This window comes from Pleurodeles waltl, chromosome 7, assembly GCF_031143425.1.
Source record: "Pleurodeles waltl isolate 20211129_DDA chromosome 7, aPleWal1.hap1.20221129, whole genome shotgun sequence".
Lineage (NCBI taxonomy): Eukaryota > Metazoa > Chordata > Amphibia > Caudata > Salamandridae > Pleurodeles > Pleurodeles waltl.
In genome coordinates, this window is record NC_090446.1 from 1,272,923,368 (window position 1) to 1,272,949,507 (window position 26,140).

At 45.7% G+C, this 26,140-nt stretch overlaps 1 protein-coding gene across 1 annotated transcript in view; it reads left to right on the forward strand.

Moving 5' to 3' along the window:
* The window catches only part of LOC138246162 (histo-blood group ABO system transferase 1-like), a 309,739-nt gene that overhangs the window by 259,315 nt on the left and 24,284 nt on the right, over nucleotides 1-26,140 (forward strand). Inside the window, exon 6 of the mRNA XM_069200470.1 lies at nucleotides 1,777-1,812. Coding sequence (XP_069056571.1) covers nucleotides 1,777-1,812 — 36 coding nt within the window. The remainder of the gene's footprint in view (nucleotides 1-1,776; nucleotides 1,813-26,140) is intronic.

The following is a 26,140-nucleotide window of genomic DNA, read 5'->3' on the forward strand; positions in this document are numbered from 1 at the left end:
CAAAGCCTCCTCACGTACTCCCTCGACCCTCGACTATAAAATTGGAAAGGGACATCCCTATCCAACGCCAGTCAAATATGGTCTGTCCGTCTAGCCAAACGCTTGATCAGAACATACCAATTTAATTAATTCCAAAGGGAATGGTTGGAAAATATTTAGACAACCAAAGAAGACACTAATGCATGTATCTATAAACACAATAGGCACTTTATTACTAGCCGTCCCACTTGTCTCGGCCATGGTCCTGCTACCGCCAGGTTCTGTCAACTCCCAGAAAGATGAACCCAAACGTAGCCACACCAGTAGTCTGAAAGAAAGAGATTCCTTCTAAAGATGTGAAGAAAAGCCTTAGGGACTTTGAGGCAAAATGGCACAACCTGTTCTCTTGAACATTTGGGTGAGCACGGCCAGCGCTTTGTCACCTTCCTCAGAGATGGTAGCAGTTTGGGTAGTACATACTAGCGCTCTCTTATTTAGTCGGGTGCTAATTCCAACTAGGTATTTAATCACTTAGTATATGTGGTAGTACCTATAGATGCCATTAGCCCTGGATTTAGCATCCTAGAGGACTAAAAGGCAGTAATTGATGTGGCCCAGCAGCTTGAGATAGATGTTCATGCGCATCAATCCGACCACTCATTTGTTGCCGGTAACTTCTGTGGAGTAATGTGGGGCTCCTGCACTACACTAAGGGCCAGATGTAGCAAAGGATTTGCGCCTCGCAAACGGCGAAAATCGCCGTTTGCGAGGCGCAAATGCCTCTTTGCTATGCAGAAATGCATTTTGCGAGTCGGAACCGACTCGCAAATAGGAAGGGGTGTTCCCTTCCTATTTGCGAGTTTGAGTGGTATGCAATACCATTTGCGACCGCGTACGCGGTCGCAAATTGGATCGCAGTTACCATCCACTTCAAGTGGATGGTAACCCACTCGCTGTGAATGGACTTTGTGAATGGACCCAAAAATATTTTTTCAGGGCAGGGAGTGGTCCCAGGGACCACTCCCTGCCCTGAAAAAAAACCGAAACTAAAGGTTTCGGTTATTTTTTTAAGTGCAGCTCGTTTTCCTTTAAGGAAAACGGGCTACACTTAAAAAAAAAAAAACTGCTTTATTGAAAGCAGTCACGAACATGGAGGTCTGCTGACGACAGCAGGCCTCCATGTTTGCGAGTGCCTATACTCGCTATGGGGCCGCAATTTGCGACCCACCTCATGAATATTGATGAGGTGGGTCATTGCGACCCCATAGCGAGTCGCAGTCGGTGTCTGAGACACCGTACTGCATACCAATTTGCGAGTTGCAAATTGCGAGTCGCATGGACTCGCACTTTGCAACTCGCAAATATTTTATTTGCTACATCTGGCCCTAAATCTGCAAAAACGGTAGTAATGTGCAGTAACCTCAACACTGCACAATTTCCCCATTATAACTAGTTTCTGTTTTAGTCTCTCCTGTTTTTGAATTTAACCCACAACTGCTGAATGCTTTTATTTACCAAGTGCGTACCCTCCCAGTGATGTCCATTTTACTCCGCCTGCCTCTGTCATCGAACCCTGGCCTGGAGCACACTTACTTCATCACCTGTTCTACAGTCCCCTTTACTGACACCACTATATCATTTCTTGAAGTTGTTTATGATTAGAAAATGAGAAATAAAATATTTTAAAACTAAATTACAACATGCGTAAAAGCATTAATGAGATTTTAATGGCAGCCCACCTGCTGGTCACTTCTGAATTGCAAGTTTACATCATGTCTTTCATCCTTCTCTTTTCAGCATTAGCTATGAGAAGCCGAATATCATGCAACCTCAGTGAGTATTTCTGTGCACATGTATTTTGCATGAATTCTATTATTTGCATACTTACCAGTTGTATAGCAAGAGAACGCCTGGATCTCGTGAGGTCGGTGCACCAGAGGCCTATGGGTAATATAGTATAAGGTTCTAAGGGGCTCATTTATGAGCCCCTAGCGCCACCGGAGCATCATTTTTTGTGACGCTCTGATGGTGACGTGCACTGCGCCGTATTTACAAGGCAGCGTTAAGCCACTTATTGTGGCTCAGTGCCACCTTGTAAATACGGCCCCTTCACAAAGCACTTTGGCGGTCATTCTGACCGCGGCGGTCGGCGGTCGCCGCCTGCCAAGCGGTTCCCGCCGAAAGACCGCACTGCGGTCAAAAGACCGCGGCGGTCATTCCGGCTTTCCCGCTGGGCCGGCGGGCGACCGCCAGAAGACCACCGGCCGGCCCAGCGGGACAGCCCCTTCAACAATGAAGCCGGCTCGGAATGGAGCCGGCGGAGTTGAAGGGGTGCGACGGGTGCAGTGGCACCCATCGCGATTTTCACTGTCTGCTAAGCAGACAGTGAAAATCTTTGTGGGGCCCTGTTAGGGGGCCCCACGGCAGCCGTTCCCGCCATCCTGGTTCCGGCGGTGGACACCGCCAGAAACAGGCTGGCGGTAAGGGGGTCGGAATCCCCATGGCGGTGCTGCTAGCAGCGCCGCCATGGCGGGTTCCCTGGGCCAGCGGGAAACCGGCGCGAAACCGCCGGCTCCCCTTTTCCGACCGTGGCTTTACCGCCGCGGTCAGAATCGCCCAGGAAGCACTGCCAGCCTGTTGGCGGTGCTTCCGCCGCACACCGCCATGGCGGTCATGGACCGCCAAGGTCAGAATGACCCCCTTTGTGTGGAAAAGGCATACAACGGTTGTTGCTGCAACACTCATTGCATTTTGACGCTGCCCCAGATTTCTGAGATTTTGCATTCAGCAGCACACCTTGAAAAAGACAGAAAGAGCAAATCGCCATTGAAGATTGTTTTTGTGCAGGAAGACACAAGGGAGCTGCGTTAGAGTTCGGCAGCAACTTTAGTGCCAGCGCAGGGGGAAACACAGAGGTGCACCGTATTTCTGTTAATATGGTGCATCCCTGCATTTCTAAAGTGATGCAGTGTGGTGCTGCCAATTTTGGCGCAGCACCACACTGCACCACTTTATTGTAAATGAGGCCCTAAAAGTTAAACCTACTCTTTCTTCTCTGCCATTTCTAGACGAGTCTCTGGGTCAGATTTGTTTTTTTGTTAGTAATGCGATTCCATTGTGGCGTTCTTGGTACTGATAGCTTTCCTTTCAGTGTGGTCAGATTAAACCTGCATTGGCAACTGCTTTGTGCGTTGGGCTTCATAGTAAAAGCAGCCTGTTATGAATCTTTGTGTGGAGTTTTTGTGTGGATTGATATCGTGCTGCGCAGTTCCAATAAATGGATTGTTTTTCAGAACTGATTTCTACATATTTGTTCAGGACTGCCTACTTCAGCAAACAAATACGCTGCCATCCACCTCTCTGTATCTAGCCTTGGGAACTGTTAGAAATGGGATCTCTAGTTGGCAGAGGTACACAGCCTTGTCCAAATAGGGACCACAATCCTAGTCAGGCTAAGTCACACACAATCCAAATTATCCTGTGCCCATCCCCTGGTAGCTTGGCACTGAGCAATCAGGCTTATCTTAGAAGGCAATGAGTAAAGTATTTGTGCAATAAACCATGCAATAACACAGTGAAAACACCACAAAAATACACCACACAGGATTAGAAAGATATAAGATATTTATCTGATTAAATTAAGGTCAAAACGATAAAGATTCAATAAGCACAAGTTGAAATCTCACGTTTGCAATGTTTAAGAGTCTTAAGTCTTAAAAATCAACAGTTGTCTCTTGTGTGCACAAAGTACCTGGTTTGAGTCAATATAACACACACCGAGACTGCAGAGGAGGAGATGTGTGGAAAAAGGAAGGTGTGCGTCAGATTTCCTGAAGCAACACAGACGATGCGTAGTTTCTTCCCAATCTGCAAGGGCTTTGCATTGATTTCCGCCATGCAGTCTTAGGTCCTCATTGCCATGCAGGGTTGTTTTAACGCCCAGGGACAATGCGTGGAAATCCTGCACTTGCGGGACAAAGCTACAGGCACTGCATTGATCCAGTGGGTGATGTGTCGGAGTCTCTGTCACATGACAGGTGCTGCGTCAATACTTCTCTCAGGAATTCGGGCTGTGTCATTCCCGGCTCGGATCTGCGTTGATCCAGTAGGGCTGTGTGTTGAAGTTCCGGTCACAACGCAGGCGCTGCGTCAATCTTCACTCGGGAAGTTGGGCTTTGTCGTTCCGGTGTGGCGATTTTCTCGTTGCAGGGCAGGCTGTGCATCGTTTCGAAGGCTGTGCTTCGATTTTCGGCGCACAAGGAGTTTTCTTGAAGAGATGAAGTCTTTTCGGCCCTAAGACTTCAGAAAACAGGAGGCAAGCTCAATCCAAGCCCTTGGAGAGCACTTCTCAGCAAAGTCAGAGGCCAGCAAGTTGCAGGGCAACAGCAAGGTAACAGTCCTTCACAGCAAAGCAGTCCAGATGAGTCCTTTGGGCAGCCAGGCAGTTCCTTTTGACAGGTTGCAGGTTCAGGTCCAGAAGTGTCTGTTCCAGGAAGTGTCTGATTTGGTGGGGTCAGGGACCCCGTTTATATACCCCAAAATGCCTTGGAAGTGGGGGAGACTTCAAAGGGTGGTTTGGAAGTGCACAATGTCCCCTTTCAGTACAGGTCTGTCTGCCAGGGACCCAGTAGGGGGTTTGGCAGTCCATTGTGTGAGGGCAGGCCACTAGCCTTTGAAATGTGTCAGGCTCCTCCACCCTTCCATCCCAGGAAAACCCATTCAGTTTGCAGATGAGTGCAGGTGTGACTGAGTATCCTGTGTTTGTAGTTGTCTGGCTGAAATGCACAAGGGAGCTGTCAACCAGCCCAGCCCAGACGTGGATTGGAGACAGGCTGTAAGTAGTGGGAAAATGAATTTAGGAGTTTCCACTTCCAGGACAAATATAACACACATGTACATGCCCTGCCTTTTACCTATAGAGCACCCTGCCCTATGGGTTACCTAGGGCCTACCTTAGGGGTGACTTGTATGTAGAAAAATGGGAGTTTAAATCTTGGCAAGTACTTTTGAATGCCAGGTCAAAGTGGCAGTGAAACTGCACACACAGGCCTTGCAATGGCAGGTGTGAGTCATGGTTAAGGGGCTACTCATGTGTGTGGCATAGCCAGTGCTGCAAGCCCACTAGTAGCATTCAATCTGCAGGCCCTGGGCACATGTAGTGCACTTTAATAAGGATTTACAAGTAGATCAAATATGCCAATTGGGTATGAACCAATGTTACCATGCTTAAGAGAGAGAGCATATGCACTTTAGCACTGATTAGCAGTGGTAAAGTTTGCAGAGTCCTAAAACCAGAAAAAACGTGTCAGAAAAATGGAGGGAGGTAGACAAATAGGCTGTCAGGTCTAACAGGAACCATGAGGCACAATACTGAAGGCCTGGCTTTTTTTTACAGATAGTGATATTTGTTCTGTGTCTCTCTTTCACTGCCCAGTCTGCCCAGTAGAGTGTTGCAGATTTGTAGTTGTTATTTAAATTCTGGCAAGGGCTGAGCAATCAAGGGTGCACCTGTTGCAGTGGCACCCGGGCTCAGATGGCCAGGGCAACTGCCTGCCCTGCACAAACTGCTATTTAACAGGTTTGTTGCTTCAAATTTTTTTGTGAGTGCCTCTTTGGGACCTGGCTCTCTTGAAAGCAAGACAAGCCCTATGCAGTCATTAACACATACAGTCCAGAGCAAAATTTTGTGGAAGCTGACCACTTGGAATCGCCAGGACCTGCGCATGGGTGGCACCTAGGTGGAATATGCCCATGTTGGGACACTGGCTTGCTTCATACTTACAACTTCTGGAACAAATAGAAAGGGAGAAATATGAAAGAAAGAGCATAATGGAGGAGCAGAGATGGTCAAAACAAGCATTGACAAGGCCAATAGTTCTCAGCTACAAAAGGCAATGCTCTTGGCTTTGCCAGTGATTTTTTTTTTAACAATTTTACCATTCAGATGCGAACACATGCCTTATGAGGTATGTGCACACAAGGTGAACAATTTTTGTACAGGTAGCAAATTTTGCAAATTATACTACTATTAACAATGCTGCCGCTTTTTCTGTCAGGCAATGTCATGACAGAAGAAAGGTTGAAGTCTACTTTTTTACAGTGGTATAAGATACAGTTTGAACAACAGAGTAAGTCCACCCACCGGTCCACCAACCAATCCAACATCCATTTCCAACAAGCCAGAGGCCCTAGCCTACCTCCTTCCTACGTGGCTCACAAGATTTGGACTTGCCGCCATCCCATCAGCAGTGGCTTGGCATCCCCTGAAGTCATGCATGCCGGCCAATCCTTCCAGGGCAGAGGAGAGCCCCCATGGTCTGACACATTTAGCATGGTCAAGCAGCATGACGCCACACACTGGACCAACCAATGGCCCAACTCAGAAAAACAGACACAGCTCTGGGAAGAAAGTCTCTACCATAGTTGTCCAGCAACTTCTTGGCACCCTCATTTTGTAGAAGACGCACCCCGGAGCCATTCTTCATCCAATTTCTTGTTCATTGAGGTATATCTTTTATTTTCTTGCCTTTTGCTTACAAGCCATCCACAGACTGAACATAAAAATCTTAGCTTGTTACTCCCACTTCATCTGTGGCGGTCAAGTGTAGGATGGCATTTTGTTTTGGGCTGTTGCACCACAGCAGTTCCTTATCTCCTGCCAGGTGTATACTCACATGTCATCCCTACTCTATCTTACGTGGGTCAGGGTTAGGCTGCCTCTCTACATACATCACATGCAGTGATGTAACACAAAATGATGGTGTCCCCTACAGAATCTGTAGAGTGCAGAGTAGAGTGGCATAGATAGCAGTGCAGTAGAGTGGTGCAGAGTAGAGTAGCGTAGTGCGCTACAGAGTAGAGTATAGTGCCATAGAGTATAGTGGCATAGAGTGCAGTAGCGTAGAGTGGAGTAGTGCAGAGTAGCGTGGCATAGAGTTCAATGGCAGAGAGTGCAGTGTTGCAGAGTAGAGTGTCAGACTGCAGTGGCGCAGAGTGGAGTAGAGTGGCATAGAGTAGAATGCAGTGACATAGTGCAGTTGTGTAGAGTGCATTGGCATGGAGTGCAGTGTTAAGAGTAGGGTGGTGTAGAGTGCAGTGGCATAGAGTGGAGTGCTGCAGAGTGGAATAGAGTGGCTTAGAGTGCAGTGACATAAAGTAGATTGTTTCAGAGTAGAGTGAAGTGTTGTAAAGTGGAGTGATGCAGGGTAGAGTGCACTTGCTTAGAATGGTATAGAGCGTAATCGCATAAAGTGGTGTAGAGTGCAGTGGCATAGAGTGCAGTTGTGCAGAGTAAAGTGCATTCACATAGAGTGTATTGGCATAGAGTGCAGTGGTGTAGAGTGCAGTGTTGCAGAGTGCAGAGTGGCGTAGAATACAGTAGCACAGAGTTAAGTTGTGCAGAGTAGATTGGTGTGGCCTAGACTGCAGTACTGTAGAATGCTGTAGAGTAGTGTAACAAAGAGTGCATTGGCTTAGAGTAGAGTAGTACAGGGTAGAGTAGAGAGGCATAGCGTGAAGTGGCATTGAGTGCAGTGGCTAAGAGGAGAGTGGTGCAAAGTGCAGTGACATCGAGTGGTGTAAAGTAGAGTGGTGCAGAGCACAGTGCAGTGATGTGGAGTGGTGCAGAGTACAGTGTAGTGGCATAGAGCAGAGTATGCATGGTATGGTGGTGCACTGCTGTTCCAGACAACACGTTTTAATTGAAATGGCCATTAAATGTGCACAGATATACAGTTTTACTAATAAAACTGTTCAGTGCATAAATAAAAATTTGTGGAAATTGTTTCACCTAGTTTAACAATTTGTTTTGATCATATTTAAGTATTTGTTCCAAACACACTTTAGAAATAACAAAAATATGCTTCATTTGTGTTCCTAATTCTGATATATTCTGAAATACTTACACAGTTCATTTAAATGTTGTTGTATGCTACAAAAAAAAGTAGACAAGCTCTGTTGGAAGACAGCTCCTGACATTTGACCTCGTCTTTGAATGCACAGCAAATGTAACACAATAAGAGCAAGATTTAAAGGCCTGTTTACAGAAAGAGAGTTTGTGGAAGAATACAGTAAACATGGTTTTGGCAACAGAAGGAAAGAACTGAACCTGGAGAGTCTAAAGCAAATAAAGCCAGCAAATAGAAAGTCAGAAAATGTGAGTTACAAACCACAAAGCCAATGGTAATCAATGAGTGGAATCCATTCCTAAGTCAACTTACTGAAAGTCCTCAAGATGTATTTAGCAAATTAGACAGATCTGGTAAGCTGCGATCTAAAAATCATAGGCAAGCAGAACACACAGTGTTGTTCATTGTGAATAGATGTATTATTCAAGAAATCAGGCCCACCATTTGGCCCTTATGAACTCTCACAACTGTTTTTACACATAGCAGTTGGTACCAGTTTCGCAAGACTGCAAATAATAAATGTTTATTTACCCAACCTACTTCATTGACAGCCAAACAATAAAAAGTTGATTCAGCAGGATCTTACTGAGTCTGGTAGGCTGTTGTATGTGGAGGTCTGTGGCTGGCTCATTAACCCACTGGACTATCTCACCAGGCTTTGCCCCAAAAAATTAGGCAGTTTTGTGACTTCATGGGATGTACCTACTTCCAAGTTGCCCAGGGCGACAACATGCCTATCACGGTGGTGGTACCCTGCACCACTGTGCAGCCAAGAAATATAAAGGATGGGAGAGACCAGCAGCCCTTAGAATGTTACAGGATAGCCTTGGTCTTATAGACATTTGGAGGTACCAGAATCAGACTATCCGGGCCTATTCCTGTTACTCTCCGGCATCTGACACACATAGCCGCTTGGACTACGTATTTGCACAGGCATCAGAAGCACAAAATATTTCTGGAGCCCAATATTTGGGGAGATACTTGTCTGACCACTCGCCACTGTTGGTCACATACTAGTACCATGTTCCTCCCACTCTGCTACCATTATGGCGCCTCAATGCTCCATCGCTTAAATATCTGATTTTCAGGGACCAGATTAAACAAGGTCTGACAAGTTACTTTAGAGACAATTGGGGATCTACCAAAGAGAGGATCCTGGAATGAGACACAATGAAAGTAGAAAGTAGTAGTACAAGGAGCTTGTATACAAGTGACAAAGGTCATGTGACATGCTCTGGAAAAACAACTGTCCTTGTAAGAAAGCAAATTAACTAGATTAGAAAAGTCTCTTTCGATGGGGAACATAGGGAAGTCGTAGTGGAATGCCCAATGTCAGAATGTAGGAGGGATATGGGATCAGCTGGACAAACACAACCGATTTGATGGTCGCAGCCAGTGGTAGCGGGAGGGTGACAAATCAGGGTGCTTACTAGTACACCTAATAAAAACAGAACCCCAACCAATCCTAGGACTGCACGATGACCATGGAACACTAATACACACACAGCAGGATATTAATAAGATATTTGCGTCCCACCTACAGATGGTTTACACGGACGACCAGGGAGTGACAGTAGATCAATGGATGCGCACTTACCTGGAGACAATCCCGATCCCGAGATTGACCACGGAGGCTTGCACGCCTCTAGAGACTCTGATCAGTCAATTGGAACTCTTAGAAGCAATAAGGGCTTTAAAATCAGCAAAATCTCCAGCAGGTCCCGACAACCTCCTGGCCGAATTTTATCACCATTTCTCTGAAACTGTGGTAGATAGGCTACTAGAAATATGTAATGAGGCGCTAGAGAAGGAGGACCTGCCGGGCTCCATGAAAGGGTCTCTCATAGTGGGGATACGAAAGCCAGATAAAGACCCAACCGAACCGGGCTCCTACAGACCCATATCAATGTTGAACGTAGACCTTAAGATGCTTAGTCACATGTTGGCGACACAGTTGCTGACTTTTCTCCCACAGTTGGTACATGAAGACCAATCGGGGTTCATTCCGCGTAGAAATACTTTACGTAATATTCGTCGACTGGCTCATGTGATGCACTCATTACAATGGGAGGACAAAGATTATGCCCTGGCCTTCTTAGATATACAACAGGCGTTTGATACTGTTAGTTGGAGGTTTGTCAGGGGGGTGCTGGATACAATCAATAGGCCTGGGCCCACAAATCATTAAATGGATAAAACTTCTCTATAAGACCCCAAAGGCAAGGGTAGGTACAGGCCGCACAGTCTCGGCAGCAATAGAGCTTCAAAGTGGCATCCAACATGGCTGCCCTTTATTACCCCTGAGCTTTGCTTTAGATATATATGTAGAGTCCGACAGAAACTTAGAGGCTGGGGAATAGCGGTGGGGCACTAGAACACATTGTCTTCCTTTATGCGGACAATGCATTACTCTATTTGAGGGGGCCAATGGAATCGGTGCCAAGGCTGCTGGCTGAACTTGAGGCATTCAAAATGGCCTCTGGCCTCAAAGTGAACAGAACAAAATCTTTTCTTTTCCCCTTAGGGGAATAGGTCACACCCCGAGAGAGCGGCTCCCACGGGTAGACTTACCTTGGGTAACAGACGGGATACGATGCCTGGGAATGCATATCACTCTGGATGAGTCCTCCAACTATGAAAAGAATAAGGGAAGAGTGATAGACGTGTTCAAGAGATCCATCCAGTTCTGGAACACTCTGAAACTATCTATGATGGGCAAGATATCCCTTATAAAGATGGTGGTGCTGCCAAGATGTCTGTACATTATGCAGGGCACTTTTTATGAGATACAGTGGAAGACGTCCGCAAATTGGATTCCCTCCTGGTGAACCTACTTTGGAATGGGTGGAGGAGCAGGGTGAGTCTTGACACACTGCGGGGAGAGGGAAAACATGGGGGACTTGAATTACCAGACCTAGAATTATACTACATAGTGGCACAACTACAACATGCAGTGAGTTGGTTTGATCCCGACCCGTGCTGGGAGCAATCCCTCTTACAGACTACGGATGCTATTCAACCACTTGGATTGTTACTGCTGGGGGGAATGCTTCCGACCACCTGCCCCCACCTGATACCCCAATGGCAAAACTATGGGTGAGAACTGTACAAACTATTATACGGAAGAAACCTTATGCTCCCCATCTCGATATATGGATCTTGCCCCCCTTTACAAAGATCCAGAACTCTATGTCAGTAGAGTGCTGGCAAAAAGGTGGGTGGATAATGGTGGGGTCCTTCAATGTGCAAAACTAGTGGCCATGGGGCGGCAGCTATGGCCAACATTCCCAGAGGCTCCAGACCTCACACAGACACTCCATTGTCTATTGTCCATGGCAGTAGGGAGTAGATTAGTGACACACTAATATCGAGCATTACAATCGGATACACCAGTGAAACCATAAAAAATAGAGCAGAAATGGGGGATGGTAAGTGAAGAACCACTCTCCCCCAAGGACTGGTCCCAAATACACGTGGAAGTTTGAGGGGTATCAGTTTGTGCCGAATTTAAACAAATACAATACAACTTAATACACATGACCTACCTCTTGCCCAGAAGACTTCAAATGATTTACCCGGCCTGGGATTCCAGATGCCCAAAACGCCTCGACCTGGAGGCCGATTTTTTGACACATGATCTGGCTGTGCCAAAAGTTACGTAAATACTGGAGGGCTGTCACAGATCAGAGTAGAGATACCACGGGGTGGGACATTCCTCTATCAATGGCTGTATCCTAGGTTTGTTGCCTTGCGATCCAAAATGTAAGCTTAGCAGGCAATACTAGGCCTTACAGTAGTTAAAAGACAAATTGCAATACACTGGATGAGTGATCAGATCCCGACTAAGGAATGTTGGCTGGGGGACTTGAGGGAATGGGCAGGGGTGGAAGAAGTACATATGAGACAAACGAGAAGCAATATCAAACTACCAGAATTGCTGCTGGCATGGGGACACATGATACAGGAGTTATCGGGGTCTATGCAAGAGCGACGAACAGGATTGGCCTCCCCATGGTCCCAGCGATGGAGTACCGTAAGAGAAAATAGCATTAGAATATAAACCTATAGATTAATCTATGAGCTAGGTCGATAACCAACTTAGAAGAGAAAAAAAAACACATCATCAGAATAGAATGAGATTGCGAGGTATAGATTTTCTTTCTCGTAATAAGGGTTCTGGCATGGAAGGGGGGATTTTGAGGTGAGGGAGTGGGGATAGTTGGTGATGTTGGGGATTGACACACTTATATGTTTTTTTTCTCCTATTTCCCACAAAAAACAAAAAGACAACAAAAGTCAAACTGTGAAGGTGTTTTATAAATTATGTTTGAGTTATGCTATTGATCACAGGAACTGCATGATCATTGTTGAACCCAAGATGTACATTTGTGGAGACATATTGATAAACAAAAAAAAAGTAAAAAAAACAACAACAAAAAAGAACGCGAGAGACAAAGTGGGAAAGAAGAAGACATTTTTCAGATTCTCTGAAAAGCCAGGCATATCAACACGATGGGTTAGTCACACACCAGGCAATGAAAATTGTTCACTTTTTATTGTTCCACAACAAAAAGTTAGTTTCGAGAAAAAAACCTAAGCACACATTTAAATAATTTAAAATGTTGCGTGAACTGACTCAAAACTACAAAAAAACTCAATCCTCAGCTGAAACTGTGTAGTGGTGTAGTTAGCCTTAAAAGCAATGCAGGCATTTCACTTAAGGTTTTACACTAAAACAGTCAACCAAAAATGGTTTTGGAGCACCTTAACTTCCTACTACACATTGATGCCAAGACAACCATAAGAGCTACGCTTCCATACAGACCACCAGACCCTGGACAGCATTCTGGGAGGCCTTCAGCAATATCATCACCCCCTTCCCATGGACGCCCTCCACTATGTGCTGCTTGACAACCTCAACTTACACATCGAGGACCCCAAGGACATCAACTCCACATCGCTACTGGAGAACCTCAAGAACATCGGACTCATCCAACTCTAAACCCACCCACAGAGACGGACACATCCTCAACACCATCTTCTCCTCCAGTGACAGAATCAAATTCACCCACACCACAGAACTCTCCCGGACGGACCACACTATCATCCATTTTACCATCTCTAAGACCCAGAATACCATCACCAAGCACCAAAGCGCCACCCACTGCAGCTGAGGAAAAGTAACTGAGAGCCATTGGACACAGACTGAGAGTCACCACACCACCTGACACGTCAGCCAACCTTGACCAAGCCGTCCACAACTTCTCCACTTGGTTCAGCAAATGTGCTGACAAATTTGCCCAAAGCCAAAAGAACATTAAGACATGCCAGCTGGTACACCCCAGAGCTCAGAACCGCCAAGCGCAACTGTCTTCTATTCAAGAAGCGATCTCCAAGGACCCCTCTGACAGAGCTGCACACAAAACATCTCTCATAGACTACCACTGGCACATCAAAGAGACCAAAAGAACAGCCATCATGGACATCATCAACGCCGCAGTCAACCACATCAAGGAATTCTCCAACCTGATGGCCACAGAGAACACAGTACATCCCTCCCTCTAACTCTGTGTCTCACTATCCGTCTACTTCCACAGCAAGATTGTCAACATCTTCAACTTTGAGCTCCAACCCACCTTGCTCAGCTTCGACAAACTCATCCAACCAGTGAACCCCTGCCAAGCCATTACCACCTGGCCCCCAATCAATGTCCAGACCTGCGCGACCATCCTTTGCTCCATCCACTCCAGGGTACTCACCAATCACTGTCCCCACCATCGTTTCAACCTTAGATCCAACATAATCAGCGCTGAACTCACCATCCTCCTCAACGCTTCCATCTCCATAGCATCCTTCCCAAATGAATGGAAGCATGCAGACATCAGCCCCCTCCTAACGAAGGCCTCAGCCAACCCCAGAAACCTCAAGAACTATCATTAGATCGCTCTGCTCTCATAGCCAGCCAAAGTACTCAAGCCATCAACTGACAGCTCACTGACTACCTAGAACAAAACCACCTACTCGAAGCATCACAATTAGGTTTCTGGGCCAACCATAGCATCGAGGCTACGCTCATCGCTGCAACAGATGACATCAGAACCCTCCTTAAGCAAGGAGAAACAGTGGCTTTGGTTCTCCTCGACCTGTCTGCAGCATTCATGACATCCTCATCAACAGACTACACAATATCGGCATTCACAAACACACCCTGAAGTGGATCATCACATTCCTCTCAAGTCACACCCAGAGCATCCATTTACCTCCTTTCTCCTCCACTTCCATGGACATCATATGCGGCATGCCCCAAGGATCATCCCTCAGCACCACTCTGTTCATGATCTACATGACCCCCCTCGCGGACATCGTCAGATCCCACAGACTCAACATCATATCCTGTGCAGACGACACTCAGCTTGTCCTCTCGCTCACCAAAGACCCCTCTAACACTAAAACCAGCTTCCGCAATGACATTTCTGACATAGTCAACGGAATGAGAGAGAGCTGCCTCAAATTGAACTTCGACAAAACTGCTCTTTGGAAAGAACACCTCCGCTTGGGACCACAGCTGGTGGCCATAAGAACTCGAACCACCCTGACACTGACTGACCGCGCTCACAACCTCTGCATAATCCTGGACAGCCAACTGACCATGAAACAACAAGTCAACTAAGTCTCCTCCTCCTGCTTCCACACCCTCTGTATGCTCCTCAAAATCTTCCTGATGGTTCCAAGTAAACACCAGAAAGATCATTGCACAAGCCCTCATCATCTGCCACCTCGACAATAGCAATGCACTCTACACCAGTATCTCCTCCCAGGTCCTCGGAAGAGTCCAGACACTACAGAACACGTCATCCAGACTCATCCTGGACCTCCCCAAACAAACCCACATCTCTCCTCACCTCAGAAACCTCCACTGGCTCCCTGTCTAGAACAGATTCCAGTTCAGGACTCTTAGACACGCCTTCTAAGCTATCCACAAACAAGAACCTTCCTACATCAACCACCGGCTGAACTTCCATCTTCCCTCGAGACACCTGAGCTCCACTTCACTCACCTTCGCACATGTTCCCCGAATTCATCGCATCTGCAGCGGGGGCGCGCATTCTCCTACTTCACCGCCAAAGCCTGGAATTATCTCCCCCTCCACCTCCAAATGGCACCCTCCCTGGCAGACTTCAGAAAGCAACTCAAGACCTGGCTTTTTGATACAGATGCAGCAAACTCAGTGCCCCCATACCCCTAGGGGTGATAGTGTCGCGCTTAAAAAAAAAACTGATTGATTGAATGAAAGTGCCATGTACTCACAGTTTAAGCCACGTCAAAGCTACCCAAAGCTGTGTAGCAATATGTCCTGTGTACACAGTTTCTTATATCCTTATAGTAACGTGAGATTTATAGGACTACAGCCAGCTTGCTTACAATTTCAGGGTACTGCATTGTAATGCAAGTCTGTTATCATTGTGCTTCAAATCCCTGACAAGGCACCAAAGCACTGTACTGTTCTATGATGATGGCATTGGGTTGATGTTGCTCCTCAAGGGCTCCCAGGGACGTAGGTTGGTCATTGAGATATGGGGAGGTGTGAGCTTCAGGTTCTCCAAAAATCACACTGGCATATAATGTTAAAAAACATTATAAGACAATCAGGGGACATGAGAGGTGTTTAAGGGGCACTGGAAAGGAGAGGAATGCAGATTAGTAGGTTTACTAAGTGAGGGAAAACACAATATTTTGAATTAAGCAACATTTTTTAAGACTTTGAAAACAGAGAGAGTAAGAGAATGAGTGAGCATTTTTGTCAGTGTGTATGTCGAAATTCCTGGAGAAATCTGACAGGCACATCAAAATACCTGACTGAAAGCACCTGTATCCAATCATTTACCAGAAAATACATTTTAACTCCATATTTATAGCTATTTCAGTGCAAACTTATCTCCATATTTGTATTTTGACTAGACCCGTCTAGCGTCAAAAAATTGGAGTTAAAGTAACTTTGCCTGCGGAAAACTACCTTCCATCAATGAGAAGCAAGGTAGGCATTCCCGGGCAAAAAATGACTTAAAGGCCCTTGCAACTTATTTATCCTTCCATGCAAAAATTGTGCATGGGAGGGAGGCAGGCCTAAATAATGGCACTAAGCTTGCTTAGTGCCATTATTTAACGCCTGGGTCAGGGCAGGCGTTGGGGGACCTGTGTGCTCATTTCCATGGTGGTTTATAAGAAGGTGCCCTCCCCACGACCCAGGGGCACCCCCCCCCCACACCAAAGGGACAGCGGAGAATGGGGGACCTCATCCCAGGTACGTACAGGTAAGTAAAGGTAAGGAATTACCTTGTTTCTTAATGCCATAGAGGGTCCAGATATGGGCCCCCATTCATGGCACAGGGTGCAGTGGCCATGCCCAGGGAACCTTTGTCCCTGTGCTGGCCATTGGGGTGGTGGGCATGACTCCTGCCTTTTCTAAGGCAAGAGTCATGTGGCATGGTAGGTTTAGCGCCATAAAATGATACTAATCTGGTTAGAGTCATAATTGTTTACTCTAACCAGCCAACCTTAATTTTTTGGTGCTAAACACCCATCTCCCATACTGCCACCCCCACCCGGCTAACGTCAATTGTTTTGACGCTAGCCCACCCCTTGCGCCGGATTGTGCCATTCCATTCCTATGGCGCCCGGCTGGCTGGAATGGCTCAAGCTGACACTATATTTATTGACACAAACCTGCAATAACGCAGGTTTGCGTCAAAAAGTATAAATCAAAAAGTGTCTGTAGCCTCTCTGTGGGTCACATGAATAGGTGTAGATGGCAGTTTAGTTTTATGCATCCCTCCTAGACAGCCACACATAACAGAGAGCTTAGGTGTGCCTGGATGGGACATCAGTGGCAGAATTGGCAGGCGAAACTGAGCCCAGCCTACTTACACTTGAATAGCCTGTGTCCTGCCTCCACACAAAAGGCTGCATGCCACCAGTAGTTAGTTTGGAGCCAAGGCAGGGAAAGCAGGATGATAGGGGATTTCAAAGCGTAACCTCTAGAAGTTTCTCACCCACTTTAAAGGCACAACTGTGTATAAATACTAGCCCTCAGATACTAACTATTCAGTAAACTTCTGGACCTGTGGATACTTTGCAAAGAATGACTGCTGTGCTATTGGAAGGATTGCTACTCTGCTGGACTGCTGCCCTGCTGGACCACTGCCTTGCTGGACTGCTGCCTTGCTGGATTGCTGCCTTGCTGGATTGCTGCCTTGCTTCCCAGCTGCCCTCCCAGGATTGGAATGCACCTGAGCCCAGGACTCCCTGAGTGATCACAAGGGCTAGTCTGCTGGCCTCCTGTTTAGAGCCACAGGGACAAAACAGGCTCACAATCAACTAAACCAGCACACCGATCCAGCTGGAACAAGTCCCTGACCCCCAAGTTGTGCCCCTCTGGTCCTAGACCCTTGGTGTGGCCTCAGAATGAAGATTTTGGGTTCTTCGCACTCACAAACGGGCTCACTGATGCAGAAACCTTGTCACTTGTGCAGCCTGCCAATGCACAGTTCTATCAGATCAATCCTTCACGCTTCAGCTTTGGCCGATTGTGGGGAGTACCATCTGAAAGCACTAGTCCGACCACTCGCAGCAACAACAGGATTTTTGCGCTACAGCAATTTCCCTCAGTGACCCCAGGCATGCTTTTTGTTCTATATCGTCGACCACCAGAAATGTAGTTGTTGGTAATGCAGGCATACACACAGGTAGCCACCTACTGCTACCTAAGGTGATCAAGGATCATCTGACACACTTGGAACCTCTGAGCACTTCAATCAAAAGGTATAACTAGGTGGCATACAACATTCAGGTAGTAATATAGACCCAATGGCATAGAGGTTACTATCTTGGCTCAGCCATGATATTTGCTAACATGAGGCAATTGCAGTTGGTGTAACATGTTTCTGCTCCAGAATGCCAGGTGACAGTGGCACCCTAGTAAGTCCTCCCCAAGATAGCGTCATGTAATGTAGCATAAATAAATGTACATAAATGTGACTATTTTTTCTGTGCCTTCACTGCAGAAAATAGGATAAGAAGTGAGACACTGTTGACTTTGCTGCTAGTATGGGTTTGGCTTATGGGACATGACTAGCTCTTTTGTGGATGTTTAGAATATTACCTAGATAAATTACATTCTTAATGGGGCAGTCACAACTGTGTGAAAACAAAATAACCCACCAACCACTAGACACAGTTAAGTAAACCCAGCTGGATTTTGGCTCCTCTCATTCTGTGCACTAATTATTCCTTCTCTTGCACCTGTTTCAGATGAGCTCCAGCCAATCGAAAGCAGTTTCTCTGTCCACCGCTTTTCTCCCCAAGCTGAACACATAATACAGGCAAGAGACACAAAGCACAGTTCCTTTGTTCCAGACCTGAACAAGTGGCCTTGACCTAGGTCTTCCTTTGCAATGAAACATATACTAGCAGGCCACAGTCTGACCTGCTCTAGATAGGTAAAGTGCCAGCATGATGAAGAAGAAAGGTCTCTTCTTTACTCTTTTGTAGCTTTTCTGATTCCCAATGAAACACCCAAAATACTAAATTACACTCCTTTTCTAGGAAGAAGATGTGATGGCCATTGTCTGTGACATGCAGGGGCAAAGGGAGGGAGGAGCTCCATGTGAGGTCCACAGTTGTGCTGCGTGTCTTCCCACCATTTTATGGCTACAAACACCGTAATATTTTGAAGAACCCCACCAAGATCATTAACCATGAACATGTAGCAACTGTAATGCATTTAGGGGTTGAGGGGTTGAGCTATGAAAACCGTGCCAAATTTAAACTAGAGTGCAGAGTAGGCAGGTTACATACCAGAATAGGTCTGTTCTCCTTAAGTATAATTATCTCCTACTATCTGTAGGTTCCATTATAGTTTGAATGGCAGGACAGAAGCCTCCCCTATTAGGAGTTTAGATTCCCTTTAGGCTCTGCTGGGAGCCACATTTAAAGCAAGAGGATCGTCATTGAGTGGACCTATGGCATGGGCTCCCGTCTGGATTAAAGATTCTAGTTCCACCATACTGGTGAAGTTGTATGTGATTTCCTAGAAAAATGATTTCTTGGAATATGATTACTGAGAAACCATTTCATCTAAACTGTTTTATTGATATTTTAAATATGAGTGGCATTTACCTTTTCATAGAAACAAATTCACAGAATGTCTTTTGGATCTACATTGGGTTTTGAATGCTTATTTGTAAGTGTAAATGCAGAGGTTGCAGGTTTTACTTTCAGAAACAGTTCTGTCTGAGATCTGTATTTCAGTGCTTTACTTCTGAGGAAACTATTCCAAATTTATGTTTTACATTGTCAACCAATTACTTTGGATACATTTGAATCACTGACCCATCACCACCCGTAAACCCATTCAGCGCTGACCCCTCACAATAGTTAAACACCATCAATCCCTGCCCTCAAAATACCTCACCACTCATAGACTACAGCCCTTCCTGAAGCCTAAAAGCCCATTGTATCCCAGAAAGCCACCATCCCTTAACCACAAATACACTCTCTACCCTAACTCTCCCCAATCCTGAACCATAAAACCAATTTCTACACCTAAACCCCACCCATTCTTTACCCCTTAAAACACCCCAGCACACCCAAACTCCATCCATCCCTGAAATCTAAAATAACCTCCCTACAGCTGTACCAAAATGCAATGTGGGGTGAACTCAGAGCAACCATAGCTGACTATAACACCATAAAATTCTGGCAACTAGTAGCTAGAGTGGGGAAGGGGACAGCGAACATTGTAGAAACCCATATAGGCCCAGCGGCCTGGGTTCACCACTTCAGTACATTGTATAGTACTCATGTGGCTGATCCCTTGGCCCCTAGACAGAGGCAGATTGCCCTTTTTACCACTACTAGTGAAATAGGAATTTTAATCACAGAAGTAATTAGAGCATTGGGAACAATGAAGAAGAATAAGGCCCCGGGCCCAAATCAGGTTCCGGTGGATCTTTATCATGAGGCACCCTATTACTAGGCTAAAATACTTACCAAGGTGTTCAATGCTGCCCTTGAGGGTAATGCAGTTCTGCAGTTCTGGCGCTCTGCTATTATTGTACCGATTTATAAGAAGGGCGATAGAGGCTGTCCCGCTAATTATCGGCCGATCTCCCTACTGGATGGAGCTGGGAAGGTTCTAGGGAAAGTCCTACTTAACCGCCTAAAGGGCTGGGCTGATGCCCAGGGTGTGATAACAGAAACACAAGCTGGCTTCTGGCCTCGAGTGGGAACTATTGACCAGATCATCTGCCTCTATTTGATTTTATATAACTTTACAGTAATCAGGAGTTCCTCTCTGTATTTAGTCTTTATACATCTGAAAGCCGCTTTTGATTCAGTGGATGGGGCAAATTGTGGAGGTCATTGATGGACCTAGAGGTTGATGTCCCTCTAGTGAAAGCTATAGGCGCTATGCACACAGATAATACAGCCAGAGTGAGATATGGGATGGATGGGGAGTGCACAGAACCTTTTCATGTACAAAACGGTGTTTGGCAAGGCTGGGTCCTGCCCCCCCTACTCTTCAGCCTTTTTTTGAATGATGTGGTTGACTATCTTTTAGTGGATCAGCTAGATGTCCCTGTTGTTGATGGTAGGAGCGTTCCAATATTACTCTTTGCAGACGATGCAGTACTTATGGCACACACTGAGAACGCGGCCCATAGGCTACTCTAGGTTTTGTTAAATACTGTGAGGAAAAATCACTATCAATTACATGAAGACCATGGGGATGACCCTGCGACCCTCCCCCAGTCTCTGGCGGAAACTAGCCATTAACCACATACCAACTGAGGCTACTAAGCACTTTGATTACCTAGGTGTGCAGTTTTCAGAGAACTTGAGCTGGGACCATCAAGTTTGGAAGGCAGCCATAGTTCTTAAGCAAGCAGCGGGTGCAATATTGAAGTTTAAGCATAAAGTTGGAAATAGAAATATTAGCATAATTCTGGAAATATATGCCAGAAAGCAATGGCTGCAGCACTCTACAGAGCAGAATTCTGGGGATACATTGATATTACTGTGCTACAGATAGCTGAAAATAACTTTTTGAGATCTCTACTGGGGCTAGGGCCGGATACTCCCCTGAAGACCCTCTTTGCAGTGCTAAATTTGGTGCCGATATCAGAGTTACCAGCTTTAAGGTCAATATTATATTGGGTGAGGTTAGTTCGCAATCCTAGTGTACTTAGAAACCCTTGAAGAGGTCACTATGAGTGGTGGACCAGGAGGGCACTCATGGAGAATTCATGTTAAAGGCACCCTAGGTAACCTCAGGTTATAGGCTCTCTGGGAAGATCCGGGTGAAGTTAATCAGGACACTGTGGGTAAGGTAAAAGAGCGATATCGGGAATTTAACAAGAGGAGGATGTTCCAGGAACTTAGGCCCGATTTGATCACAAGTTTTTACTTTATATTGTCTATGAGCCAGCCCCTCCTGATTATTTGGATCTGCTGCATGCTGAATTGAAGCGGTCTCTTTACATTAAATATGGACTGGGTGTGTTGCCCCTAAGAGGTTACGTGGTACGCACGCGTAGGCTGGCGGCAGGACTAGAATATTGTGAGTGCTCTCCTGGAGAGGTAGACAATGTGGTCCACTTCACCCTGTTTTGTAAGAAATTTGATGTGGCAAGGCATAGGTGGCTCCACCCTCTCTTTAAGTCTAACAGTGCAAATTGCACTAAAGCTGCACTAGCACTTTGTACAAGACCGGGTAATATTAATGAACACAACTTGATAGCCTCATACATATGGGATGCTTGGCCCCGGTTGAGGGAGCTACCAACTAAACTAGGGCTGATTGAACCAACAGAACCATAAGATGTATAAGGCCATAGTTGCTGCTGTGAGATACATGGTCCTCTGCTACATAAATGAGGTACATCCATCACCTTTTTTCAATACTTTTTTAATACCACAATGTAACACAACCACTCCTGCTAATACTAATCACTATGAGCACTTGCACTTTTCTCCTGAGGCCCCTTTGTATAGGCTGGTATTGACGGGAAATGTTCCATCCCCCAGATATATAAGGGGGTTGTAACTGTAAATTATTGAACTGAACATGTGTATATGGTTCTTTTATGGGCATTGGACATGTCTGGATGAAACTGATCCCTGTTTTTAAGTTTTTAAGCTTTTAAGGAATGAATAATGATTTTATGTAATCATGTCTTATTGCTGTATGCATTTTTTTATATATATTGTAAGGCTCGAAGCTAAAACAATTAATAAAGGTTAGTAAAATACCCTCCCTGCCCTTAAACTCCAGCCATCCATGACCAATAAGAACTCATCACCCTCATCCCTGAACCCTATAAACCCCTTTCTACAACTAAACTACATCCATCCCTGAAACATTAAAACCCCTCACCACCCTGAAATCTACCCTATCCTAAACCCTAAATCCCCCTTTATTTACCTGGACTCCAGTTATTACTGACCCCTAAAACCCTGTCATCACCCCAAACATTACCCATCACTGAACTCATAACCCCCAGATTAGTCCTAAACTCCACCCAAGTTTAATGTAATTTTGGATTTTCCCTTAAAACGTTTCCTTTAATTTTCATTTTTTTTGTAATTCCTTAAAACTGGTTTACTGTGCCTTGGTGTCCGTTTCGTTTTTTAAGTCACATGCATCAGACTGGTGGTAAATTGGGACCAGGGTAAACATGCATACTGTTCCAGAGACTTTTGACCCCACAGACCGATCTGGGTTTTCTGGTATGTGTACTTGCATTTTGGGTGCACTGCCACAGCACCCACAATGCTGAGGCAGTGCATCAAGTTAAGTAAAAAGATATGTGCGTACTTGTGCAGCAGTCCAGAACAAAGACAGAGTTTGCATGTGTCCTGCACTCTTGAAATCACCCTCTATGGGCCTCCAATAACTGGTGCTCACCTCACCCTTGAGCAAAATATAATATGGAGAAGATACTAGCAGAAGTCTAAATGACTCCATTCTGCTGCTACCCTACATCCGCTCAACAACCATGACCAAACGATCCATAATGCTGTATTTTGTGATGGAAAAGGACACCAGGTTGTTCCTCACTCTTCCAAACACAGGAGATGATGTGCTCTCTTTAGTCCATGTTTGAAAACCCAGGTGCCTGATGTACTCTCAATAGCCCCTGTGTAACTGTGCCCTGTGCCCTGTGTGGCACTTAACACTTAGACCACAATTGTAGACCCATCACGAAACGAGCCAAGTAGGAGGATGATGATTGTTAAAAATGGGGTCTTTGGTTGGCAGTCAGGTTACCCCCTGTCCAAGCAAGGACCCTCACTCTAATCAGGGTAAAGGAGAATCACTCTCAGCTAACCCCCGCTTACCCCCTTGGTAGCTTGGCACAAGCAGGCAGGCTTAACTTCAGAGATCTAGGTATAAAGTATTTGTACCAACACACACTGTAACTTAATGAAAACACTACAAAATGACACAACACAGGTTTAGAAAACTAGAAAATATTTATCTAAACAAAACAAGACCAAAACGACAAAAATACAACTTACACAAGTCAAGATAATAATTTTAAAATCAAGAGTCTTAAATCCTTTTGTAAACAGGTGAAAGACTGTTACCGTTGAAAAGTACCTGGGTAGCGTCAAAATAACACGCATGGGCGAGTGTGTGTCAAAAAAGGGAAGCGGTGCGTCGACTTCTGACCCGCAAGAGAGATCGTGTGTTGTTTCTCCTTCTCCGGTCGAGTCAGCGTGCCCGGTTTTCTTCTCTGCAGGAGAGCTATGCGTCAACCCGGGCAGCACTCGGGTCCGGGCAGGCGTTGCATCGTTTTTCCAGGCCCAGCAAAGTTTGCATCGAAAATCCTGCCGCGCGGTGATAGTAAAACCACGCTGTGTGGGTTGCGACGTTACCAGCCTCTGTTATTGAAGCTGCACGCCGTTTCTCCAGCCGCAATCGCCAATTTCCCAGCCGCACTGCTAGCGCTGCATCAATTTCAGCTGCAGAGCCGGCGGCACGTCGTTTCTTCAGCTGCGTCTTAAGGTTGCGTCGAAAAATTTCCCTGCACGGCTGTTGGTGCATGGATTTTCAATTTTGTCTGCCAGCTTCACCTGTCAAGGCTCCAGGAACTGGATAGGGCACCACTTGGCAGGGCAGGAGTTAAAGTGCACAGAGTAACAAAAACAGCAAAAACAGAGTCCAGCACACATCAACAACCTGGGAAACAAAGGCAAAATGTTAGGGGAGATTACACCAAGGATGAAAAGTGTAACAATGATGCATTGAGAAGGTCCACACATTTGCATCACAGGTAACATCACCAACTCTATAGTGTAAGTGAAAGCCTGGAGTATACAGGTATAGTGAGCATCTAGACTACGAGAACTCATTCCCAGAGCACATAGCACATCACAGAAATCCCTGAAGCTCCCAATTCTCAGGTGGGCCACATGTTTAATGCTTTTGTAGTGCCAAAGCTAAAGGAGGACAAGAGAGGTGTGTCCCCCAAGAAGGATAAGAAGGAGAAATCTAAATAGCAGAATGACAGACACTTAACGGGAGGCTGTATTACAAATCACTGCTAGCTTGAAAGAGGTCACTAAGGACTAGGGCACACCCGTGAACAACTCAGTTCACAACTCCTATAACTTCAGTGGGTCCAATGCATTCAGCCAGGTCATTGACGCATGAACCTATGTACTGGTAGAGGAGATGTCTTCCTGCAGAGAGCTGAGGATCCATCACAGACTGAAGCTGCTGAGGCATCTCCACTGGATCGTCAATTTTAGCTTAGTTCTGCAAGTGATAAAAGCATCCCTGCCTGCATGCAGAAAAATGTGTAACTGATGTCTTGCTTCATATTTTTTAATTCGTTAATTTTGTGATGTTTTATGTATTTTTTTATTTTATTATATTGTACGTTGTTTTGGAGCTGCAAAGCTGGATAGTTGTCTGCCCTTTTGTGCATGATGTTAAAATTATAAAGACAAATGCAAATTACATGGTTCTTAATATAACCTTGCGCCAGAGCTACAGCCGACTAAGATACTGTTTGACACAGTCAAGAAGAACAGGACTTCCAGCCGCAGCTGGACTACCCAGCAGGGCCGGCTTTTGGGCAGTGCGAGCGGTGCAACCGAATGGGGCGCTGACCTCATGGGAGCGCTGTGTATAGCAATTACTTACAAAACTTGCGATTTAAAAGCACCTGCTGAAAGGTTCCTTCTGCATTTAGCCTTCAAGAAGCAATTAAAATGTCAAGAGACCTCTTGTGATTAATGTTACTGCTAAAAAGAGGGATCAGAGTTTTGTCTAGTGGCAGCTTTGACTCAACATAAAGTAGCATAGAGGGTTAGTATGCCTGCTGCAAAAAACAGAACTATGGGGCATATTTAAGAAAAGTTGCGCTGCATACAGTGCAGCGCCATTTTTCTTGCACCCCTTAGCGCCCTCTAACGCCACCATGTGTGCATCATATTTAAAATCTGATGCAACATGGCGGTAGTTAGAGGACTAGCATCAGAATTTTTTACGCTAGTCCTGCACTTTGCAGGATTAGCGTAAAAAATGTTGACACTAATCTTGCAAAGCACCCAGAGGACCATTGTAACCAATGGAAGCCTCCTTTTAATGCCTGCTCTAAGCAGGCGATAAAAGTGCCAGAGAAACATGACGCAAAGAAATCTGACAGATTTCTTTGCGTCATTTTTTTAGCCCCCCTAACGGGGGTTGCCCCATTTGCAGACATTATGCCTGGTGCAGGCATAATATAGCATAAAGGGTTACAAAGTGGCTCAATGCATGCATTGCGCCTCTTTGTAAATATGGCATAGCGTTTTTGGCATTCTAATGCCACATTAGTGTAAAAAAATGACAATAATGTGGTGTTAGAATGGCACTAGGGGCTCTTAAATATACCCCTATGGCAGTGCTTAGTGTGTGCTTGTTGTTTCTGGTGCAGAGCACCACCACTTATTTTTGAGGGCCTGTGCTTATTTTTCTGCCTCAAGCATTTACTGCGAGAAAAAGACACATATAGGAAAGACGGAGGAAGAGAAAAACAAAAAAGAGTGACAATGGGGAAAAAGCAGAAATCCGCAGGAGTGAGCTGAAGGGGCAGGGAGTGCCTGGAAACGGATTGTAGAGGCCTGAGATGGCTTCAGGATTACTCCTCCTCAGTATTACATGTTCACACATTTAATTGCAGCAGGCGTGTGTTTAAGAGGAG